Source organism: Anneissia japonica, unplaced genomic scaffold (genome assembly GCF_011630105.1).
Source record: "Anneissia japonica isolate Jap-2015-1 unplaced genomic scaffold, ASM1163010v1 scaffold310_len583560_cov164, whole genome shotgun sequence".
NCBI lineage: Eukaryota > Metazoa > Echinodermata > Crinoidea > Comatulida > Comatulidae > Anneissia > Anneissia japonica.
The window spans coordinates 360,048-370,782 of record NW_022695742.1 but is presented as its reverse complement, the minus strand read 5'-3'; the positions used below and the strand labels follow the sequence as shown (position 1 = coordinate 370,782).

The 10,735-nt window shown below is 32.9% G+C and overlaps 1 protein-coding gene across 1 annotated transcript in view; it reads left to right on the top strand.

The window, feature by feature from the left end:
- Window positions 1-10,735, top strand: part of LOC117101552 (adhesion G protein-coupled receptor L4-like) — a 54,419-nt gene that overhangs the window by 17,310 nt on the left and 26,374 nt on the right. Inside the window, exon 6 of the mRNA XM_033241531.1 lies at window positions 4,248-4,352. Coding sequence (XP_033097422.1) covers window positions 4,248-4,352 — 105 coding nt within the window. The remainder of the gene's footprint in view (window positions 1-4,247; window positions 4,353-10,735) is intronic.

Genomic DNA, 10,735 nt, shown 5'->3' with positions numbered 1-10,735 from the left:
TAATACTGTTTGTTTTTTCATTTATTATGTTTTAACAAAAATTGTTATTGTTTATTATTTTTTTTTTTATTGTCGTTACTATTGTCGTTTATATTGTTACTACTTTTATTACTATTATTATTATTATTTTGATTATTATTATAGTAAAGCAACAATTACAATAATAATAATCATAATAATCATAATACTAATCATAATAATAATAAAATCATCACCAATTGGCAATGATTAAGAGCAGTTATCCAATCCGTCTTGACATAGACAGCAATGACAAAAGCGATACACTTTTTTTTTGATCTGACAACTCGGGGTTCCCAAGTCTTCCTGTAAGTCATTCGAGTCTCTCAGAAATTCTCCAACGCTCCTGCAAGTGGACAAGAATTTCCAGGAAATATAAGCTATCTTTTCGCAAATTCATTAAATCTGTGTTTTTTTTACTACTTTATTACATCTTTAGTATCATTTTGTTTCACAGAAGTCAGTTTCCTTTGATATTTTATGTGCTAAGGCACATATGCCTCTTGTAATTTTTAATTATTTTTTTTTTATTGTTGTTACTATTATTGTTGTTAATATTATTACTACTTTTATTACTATTATTATTATTATTTTGATTATTATTATAGTAAAGCAACAATTACAATAATAATAGTAATAATAATAATCATAATACTAATCATAATAATAATTATAATAATAATAATAATAATAATAATAATAATAATAATAATAATAATAATAATAATACTAATAATAATAAAATCATGACCCATAACAATGATGAAGAGCAATTATCCATCCTAACAATTAACTCCCCCTTTGAAGGAAATGCATGCAATGCATTTATCATCTCTCGGATTGAAGTACATAGTATATAAAGTACAGAGTATATAAAGTACTCTACAGAAACATTATGCACCATAACAAGTACCTTGTTTTCCCATTTATTTTTCTAAAATTTTCTATTCATACATTTTTTTAAATTATTTTCTATTTATCTATCATTTTATTACAAAAAACCACTGTCATCAGACTATCCGAACACAACGCTACACTGCACTACTGAGACTTATCTCTGCTGCGTTTCGCTATAACCCAATGCCCGACTTATATAATCCGCACCAACATTGGCACTTCCTTTGATTATCTTAAGCCTGTAGCGACAAGGTTGCAGCGCTAATGCCCTACGCATAATATGGTCCATTTGCAACTTTTGACTTCCTTAAGCAAGACAAAGACTGGTGGTCAGTCTCTATAATAAATTGTCAACCATATAAAAATGGTTCGAAACGATGTACTGCCCAAATTACAGCCAGACATTCCTTCTACATTACGGAATATCCTTTCTGACTCTTTGTGAACTTTTTACTCACATATGCAATTGGAAATTTTTCATCCGGATGTTTTTGTAGTAACATTGCATCCATACCGTTTTGTGAAGCATTTGTTCACAATATGAAAATCTTATTCAAATACAAAATGGGTGCTTGCACTAAATTTTTTTTTTTTCAAAAACTTGATTTCGCTATACCCAATAAAACACTTGGATGGGCGAGCTGTAAGGTTTTCTTTCCTAAGCCTACATAACACTACGTTTACTATATGCTCTTCCCATGATTGAGTGTGGATCAATATATCATCTATGTAATTATGAACATTGGTTAACCCTCTTAAAAGTACCCTCATAACCTTACTAAATGTTTCAGCACTTTTTAGTTCCTATGCATGTAATGCAATAGGAACTATTGTAATCACTCTTGCTATTTCCTATGTTTTTTATTGTGTGTAGTGTGTATGTGTGTGTGTAGACATTTATGCAAATGCGCATGCGTCAAAGAAAAGTTTTCCGACATTTTGTTTTCATAGAGCTATTATATCTCTATGTTTGTTTTACATCGCGATGCGAAGATCGATGTGAAGTTTCTGCAGAGTTCAGTCAGGGCTCACGGAATGTCGGCATGGATGAAACTATTTTGGTTTTACGGCAAAAAAATCATCTGCTGTAGGCATAGGTATTTTGAAGAAGGCCTAAAATAAAACTAAAATGTTTTAATACTTGCTGAAATACATCGTTTCTTCATTTAGATCTCCATTTTTCACTTAGTCCATGCAAAGTTTTTTTCTGTTGTATACGTATGAGTAGTCATATATGTTACGAGTATTTTGCCGTGTTGGCTTTCCAATGATTTATTATGAATCGATGGCCTCCCATACTTGGCTGATTGCGTATATAACAGTGCAGCAGGTGGAAGTGGGTCTCTTCAGTGTTGGCTACTAGGGTGAAACGCGAAACGTTGGTGTAGCCTGGAAATCGTCTCATTGCGGCTAGTTCTGCTCATTGGAGGGTGAGATTGAACTGAAAGATACACCTCGTTGAATGAGATAGCCTGGAATTAGCAACAGATTGAGCCTGGGTGTTCTGGCCTTGTAGAGCGATTGTGGTACGACGGTAAGAATTGCTTCAACTGATTCAAGCACGTGGGCTGTGGATTGTAAAGCTAAGCCGGTTGGATGTGGTCCAATGTACATCGCTAAAGGACGCGTGGTGTGGTAGCGACGCGTATACAAGCCAAGCAGTCAGTCAAGCAAGAACTTGATAACATATCCTTAATGCTTTATGTTATGCTGTATGTCTATACGTTAGATGTACTTAAGAATTATTACTTTATAATTTATATGCGAAATTGTAGTAGCATTGCATGCTTGTAGGTGAAACTGTAGTATTCTTGACCCCGTACATCCATACATTTGATGCTTATACATTTGAGAAACAGTCTCAATGTAGTATTGATATTGACGCTGTGCATCCATACGTTAGATGCTCATTTGTTCATTTGTTTGAGAAATTAAATCTCAACATGGTAACTATTACCTCGTATTGTATCTTTATTGTCGTATACACACTAAGTACATAGTGGTGGATGATTGATACCTGATCCTTTATATCGGATCCTAACTAACTTGTAACAATATAAAGGTACTAAATCCCCGACAGTTGGCTGTGCAGCAATGTACCCTTTGAATGCAAACTGAAAACAGGTGAAAATATAAAGGCAGCTGACTGTCGGGTACATATTACGACTATCTAGCTTTCCACAAAAACATGAGGCCTAAGCTAGGCCTAGTTCAGTATTACTGCGATGCAAGGGTAGGCCTAGTTAGATCGTTTAATCAATGATATCGTGTTGTCTCTTATACACATCTAGATGTGTATAAGAGACAGCATTAAATAATGTGTGTAATATTTAAGAATGCACCACGTGGGTCGCTTTCTTTGTTATGCGGTTGTAGTGTAGTATACGTAGCAGAGTGATGACAGCAAGCTAAGCCTAGACCAGGGCATAGATCGTGTACGTTCTTGATAATCGTAATGAAAACTTCGGGTGATAGACGATTGGGCCCAACTGGTGTGGACGATCGGACCCAAGATATTTTCAAATGTACTTAATTGTTCAATTTTAATGGTAATTTCTGTATTAAAGTTGTTTTTTTTTAATTATCATTATTTTATACACATCCATGACGAATTATTTGGATGCCTCATTTTGTCTGTGTTTTAAAGTTTTATTTTTTTGAATGTTTACTATTTTTGTGGCTACTGAAAGTAGCTACTGTCATCGAATGGTTTACCGAGGTAAGTGACTGTGAATCTTGATACCATTCGACACAAGCCGAATACCAATCAACGCTCATAATTAATCTGGCGAACATTTCCGATAAAATGCAGGAGGTTACGAATGTTAGCCGATTGCATCGCTAGCAAAATTACTCGACACTCAGCGGATCCTTTTAGTTTTACGTTAGGTACCGCATCCACGTTTTTTATGTGCGATGCCAAACAAAAGTAAGTTCTGTGTAGGATGAAGGGTTTGGTATAACAGAGGGTGACTGAGTATTTCTAAAACTGGGAATAAATGTGTGTAATCACCCATTTCCCTCTAGTTTTTAAATATTTAACCGTTTGTATTAGTCCCGGGTGTTTCATCAAACTATTCTTCAGTGTTTTAAATATAAGTTCTATAACATATCAATTTTTTCTCCAGAGCATGGCTTTAGAAAAGGGAGGAAGGAAATTCTGTTATTCTTTACAAAAAAGTTGATATATAATTACGTAATGTTCGTGTAGGAAAAGTCTGTATTAAGAAATGTCTATCATTAAAACTACAATGTTTATTTTAAGTGTTTGTATCATATCAAAGTCATATATATTTAATAATGGGAATAATATAATTAATTTATTAAAACAGATGCGTATGACTGTCAGAATATCCAATATCTGAATGGTTCCAGTGTTAATGATACAATGCCATTTACATTTTCAAATGGATTTAAAGGCATCTGTTGCAAACAGAGTAAGTGTCGCATGTTTTAATAATATTCTTTAAACTGTACACTGACGTCATCAATGTACTGTATCTGTGTGTGTGTGTGTGTGTGTGTGAGCCTTCAAGTTGTACAAAGGAAGACTAGTAGACTTAGCGTAATGCTACCGTACAGGCCTCTGTGGTTTAAACCCCTGCTTCTCAAACTATGGGTTGCGACCCAAATTTGGGTCACCAAAACATTTATGAGGGTCGTGAGACTGTTTCTGCCAAAAAAAAGATAGACTTTGGAAAAGCTCATTTTAAAAAATAGTGTCCAATACTTTTATATAACCATCCTACAAAATTCTGAAACACCAAGACGTAGCTACGAAGACAAAAGCTAAAAATTCATTGTAAACCAAAAACCTTGAATCTACTCTCAAGATTACAATGTCCCCAGTCTCTTTGAGGATTGATAAGATAAGATCATTAAAAAAAAAAATAAAAACAGCAGGAGCTCTCTTGAACACGTACCGGTACCAGTTAATAAATATTGTTGCATCGTGTTTAGGATTATAAGTGCTCCTTCTCTTTTTGAGTTTTCCACCTTTTTGCAAGGGCACGTACTTCATAGACTGGTTCCATTCCTCAAAAATTTTCCTCTATAACAATTCAGTTGGCATTTTTGGGTAGAAGCTGGGATCCACTTGATTTAGGGTATTTTGACCATGCTGATTACGAATCTAGTGGATCCCGAGCGAAATTCTTTCATCTCAGTGTCAAAATGGCTGATTTTTTTTTTTTTTTGGAAAAAATTCTGTATTTCGCTTACTAATTAGTCATACAGAGTTCATTTTGGAACCAAACTGTTCGGAAGACTAATGTTTCTATTCGCTATAATAGAACATTTCTCCAACAAAATACCAGGAAAAACGTTATTACCAAAAAACCTGTTTTTTAATAATTTTTTTGTTTTCAAAGCCATCAAATGTTTTCACTTATTCAATGGTGACAAATGAGCTAAAGTTACAATAATGACAAATAATAAATATTTAAAAGAAATTCTAACTAACTTAATAAGTTATGCATAAATATATAATTGGTTTACTTTTAAAAAAGCCGGTTTTGTTTAAATTAAAAAAGAAATCTGGAAAACTCTGTAACGCTATTAATATTTGTGCAGGAGAGTTGAATTTGGTCTCATATTACTCAGAAAACATACATTTCTATTAGCTGTAATGAAATATTTTCTCCAAAAAAATAACATGCAAATATTTGTTAGTAAAAAACCCCGTTTTTTGGCCAAAACATAATTTTTACCATTTTCTTATTTTCAAGGTTATAATGTTTTAATAAATTCAATACTGGAAAATAACGGTTCATTAATAAAAACACAAAGAATAAATCGATGTTAGTCATTGACACTTGCAACATAAAATTTTATTGAACAAATATTTTGAACGTGCCTGTGTTCCTCTTCAGTGTTCGACGATTATTGTAGTCAATGACTAACATTTATTCTGTGTTACAAATCTATTTTTGATAATATATATATATATATATATATATATATATATATTTAAAATTGTTATACTTTAAAAACATTGGTTTGGTAAATGTTTTTGCAAAAATCAGGAAATAATCCGTAACTTTATTAGTATCTGTGTTGAATTTAGTGTCAAATTGCTCGGAATACATTACGACACATATTTTCTCAAGCTATTTCATAACACGCAATGAATAATAGTAAATCAAATGATAGTAACTTTGGTTAATGTGATTTCTTACATTATTCAGCCACCAAATTGCACTTAACTGGCACACAATCTATAATATGTTGGTAGGTAATTTCATCGAACACACTATACAAGTTTCGAAAATAAGTCCATCGACTTACAAAGTATACTGTTGAGGATCTGGCAGGATTTCCAACTCCACTTTGCCAAAACCCAATTTGCCGAATGTTAAATTGCAGATTCAAACGTTGTTAAACCCAGTTTGCTGAATCGTACTTGTTCGAAATCCAGTGCGATACACACAATTTAATATTATATTACCTAAACAAATTTACTAAACATTTAAAAAGGCGCACACTAAACAGCTATTGATACATATATTTACTTCACACACTAAAGTATATAAATATATGTTTATCAATTAAATAAATGCCAACGCCAAAATTAATTTCAATCTTTTTAATAATGATCAAGCATGTAGACACATTTTTTTTTTTTTTGCTATAGACACTGGCTAAGAAACCATGTTAATTTTAGTCACTTAGATCTTTGTTTTTTTGTTAACATTGAAATTTCTGAAACCGCCACTGGAACACCACAGCTGTATCGTCAATAGTGATGTGAATAATGACACAAACTAGGCCTATCAATTTTTCTAGTAAACAGGATCATATATTTTGTCTAAGCTTGGGTAAGCATCTGATAGGCATACGGCTCCGCTCGAACCGTCCATAAAGTTTACCAACAAAGTAGGCTGCTTCTCCCCGTTCTTTTGCAGGTAGAATAGTAAACAAACTGATTTAGAACACTGGGTCAGCATTCAGCAAACTGAATTTTGGCAAACTGGGTGTCAGATTGTGAGAGTGGGTATCATGATTTTTGTGTTAGCAAACTGAGATTTGGCAAATTGGGGTTGTAAACAAACCCCAATAATCCGAATTACATCCATTTACCCAATACTTTACGTTGTCATGTTATTATTGATTTTTATTTAATAAATGTTGTTGCTTACTTGGCAATCTAGACCTCGGCAAACTGGTCGGATACAAATCAAATTTTGCTTTAAATTCATTAAATTACTGACTACTTGACCATTACATGTCGCACAAGATTAGCATTATTAAAAAGTTTTTTTTTTGTAAGAAATTCAAATTGAACAATGATATTATGAACTAGTTTTATTTTTAATCATCCACCCAAAATATACCTGCCTATAACTTTCAATACTGTGGCTATACACACACACTGTGAATGTTGCTGATTTAGACATGCCATTTGAACTAACTGTGCCTGCGTATATGAGGTTAGCAGATACAGGCAAACTATTTCTTTATGTTTTCATCCTTAACAGCCAATTATGGAAATTATAAAAATTATTTTAAAATTACCCAAGAAAAGAAGTTTTTGCTAATAAATATTTTCCTGGTAATATTTGGAAAAAATCTTCCATTACAACTGATAGAAATATTAATTCTGAGTGATAATGCAATGAGACCAAATTCAACTCTACTGCACTTATAAAAACAGAGTTGTTGAGTTTTCCTGATTTTGCCAAATTTTACCAAAACCGACTTTTTGTAGAAGTATTTTATGCACATATAAGTATAATAATTTTTTTTAAATGTATTAATGTCAAAAGCTCATTTGCCAGGATTCAATGAATTAAAACATTTTACGGCCTTTAAAATAAGAAAACTGTAAAAAGTACTGTATGTGTTTTTCCCTGAAAACAGGGTTTTTTACTAATAAATATTTTCATGTTAATTTTTGGAAAAAATGTTTCATTACAGCTAATAGAAATATATATTTTCTGAGTAATATGAGACCACATTCAACTCTCCTGAACAAATATAACACAGAGTTACCGAGTTTTCCAGATTTTGAAAAAATGTTATAATTTGGTAAAACCGAATTAACTTTTTTAACTTTTAAAGCTGGTTTTAACCGGCTTTTTTTGAAGTTAAACCAATTATATATTATGCATAACTTATTAGTTAGAATTTCTTTTTAAATATTTATTATTTATCATTATCACTTTAGCTATTATTTGTCACCATTGAATAAGCGGAAATATTCTAGCTCTGAAAACAAGAAAATTATTTAAAAAATATGTTTTTTGGTCAAAAATGTGTGTTTTTGGTAATAACTTTTTTCCTGGTACTTTATTGGAGAAATGTTCTATTATAGCGAATAGAAACAGGAGTCTTCTGAACAGTTTGGTACCAAAATGAACTCTGTATGACTAAAAGTAACCGAATACAGATTTATTGGACATAAATCTGTCTCTTATACACATCTAGATGTGTATAAATACCCATTTCACACTAGCAAAAAATATTACAACTTTTAACAACTATTAACAAGTTGTAACAAGCTTGATATTCCGAGATTTTTGGTTCGTTTCACACATGCACTTTCAAACCATGAGAAATCTCGGGAAAACTCTGAAGAATATTATGACTAGGCCTAGAGATGTGTATAAGAGACTAGGGTAGTACTAGTAGGCCTAGGCTAGTTGTAGGTTGTCCGAATTACATATCAACTTCTAAACTAGACCTGGTACCGAATTAAGAAGATTATAATTATTCCATGGTCCTTAGCCTTCGGTACGGAAGCTTAAAGTGACCTTCCGCGTTTCCGAGTTTCCAAGATAATTATCATGGAAACATGGAATAAATACTTATTAAGACGTCTTTCCGAGATAATTTATCTCGGAAAGACGGATTTCCGAGATAAATTATCTCGGAAAGACGGAATTCCAAGATAATTTATCTTGGAAAGACGGAATTTCAAGATAATGTATCTTAGAAAGACGTCTTTCCAAGATAATTTATCTTGGAATTCCGTCTTTACAGTATAATTTATCTTGGAAATACGGAATTCCAAGATAAAGTATCTTGGAAAGACGGAAGTCCAAGATAAATTATCTTGGAAAGACGTCTTTCCAAGATATGTTATCTTGGAAAGACGGAATTCCAAGATAACATCGAGCAGACGAAATTCAAACTTCAAAGATAGCCTGAAAGCTGTAGTAATTATAAGGAAAGTTGAGCTACCTGTAACTTACCAATGGATAGGCCAATATTCAATTTGTTCAAGTTCAAAGTTGTGAGTGAATATTGTTGTATTTCATTGTGTGTTGTTCTGTATTGTCACGCATTGTTCTGTATGTACGCATCAACATCTGCTTATTAAAACGCATGAAAAATAGGCCTACGTTAATTTTTAATGTATAAAAATTAATTTCGTTTTTTTGTGCCCAAATTTTTTTACAAAAACGTAATGCAATAATAGCATATTGACTACTATTGTAAATTTTTCGGAAAATATTTCAGCTGCTCCAAATCTCTTTCCTATTCTTCCTTCTTCCTTTATTCTTTCACAATTTTGCGTTTTAATCATATTTTTCATAATTTTATACACTCACATATAGTAAATTATTTAGGCCTAGACTAGGCTATACCTCGCCTTGGCTATTACTATATTATTTAAATATACAATTTTGATAAATAAGATTATTTTAACATTGGAAATTTAAATGTAAATATAATGACGTTAACGAATAAATAGCAATAATTAAAACGTGTACACAATATCACTACTACAATAATAAGATTAAAATGTTTCAATTTTATATAGCCGGGGTTAGTATTGACCTAGGCTACTATGGCTAACGACAGGTACGCTTTCTCCAATAAAGGCCTTTTCTATGAATGGATTGACCTGTACGAAACACGAACTCCTGAAAACCGAACCCGTTACGATTTTAATCGTGCAGGAAATATCCTCAAAATGTATCTTGGAAAGACATCTTTCCAAGATAACGTATCTTGGAATTCCGTCTTTCCAAGATAATTTATCTTGGAATTCCGTCTTTCCAAGATAATTTATCTTGGAATTCCGTCTTTCCAAGATACGTTATCTTTGAATTCCGTCTTTCTAAGATACTTATCTTGGAATTCCGTCTTTCCAAGATCATGATTCTTGGAATTCCGTCTTTCCAAGATACGTTATCTTGGAATTCCGTCTTTCCAAAATACGTTATCTCGGAATGACGTCTTTCCGAGATAAATTATCTCGGAAAGACGTCTTAATAAGTGTTTATTCCATGTTTCCAAGATAATTATCTTGGAAACTCGGTAACTCGGAAGGTCACTTTAAGCTTCCGTACTTCGGAGAGTAAAACGAATTCAACTCCTGCTCGCTTGCTGTAGTCGAGCTGGCGAGAAAGATAGGCCTAGGCTAGCTAGGCGCAGTCGGGCCGCCGGCCGGTAGCTCACCATTGTTGTTAGAGGCAATCAGTGCAACAAGCATCATAATGATTCGCTGTCGGCGTATTTTAAGAAGCCTCGTGATTGTTTCTACATCAGACATGTGAAATTTAGCGAGATTTCTTTTGATTTTAGGTCTAGGCCTATTAACAAATGGTAGTAATGCTGATACGTTTTCCATCGCTGCCGCCATTCGTTCGAACTAAACAAAAAAAAAAAAACACAGCCCGCAAAAAGGTCAAAATATGGACATGACGCATGCGCAACAACAACTCGGAAGATTTCGGGGAAAAAACAGGCCTCGCGATGGTCTGTTTTTGTTCCGAGATAACTCAGGGGACCCCAGTGAAATCTCAGAAAGTTTACAAGGATTTTGCTTTCACACTCATCCAAACCTGGTTACAACTTGTTACAAGTTGTTAAT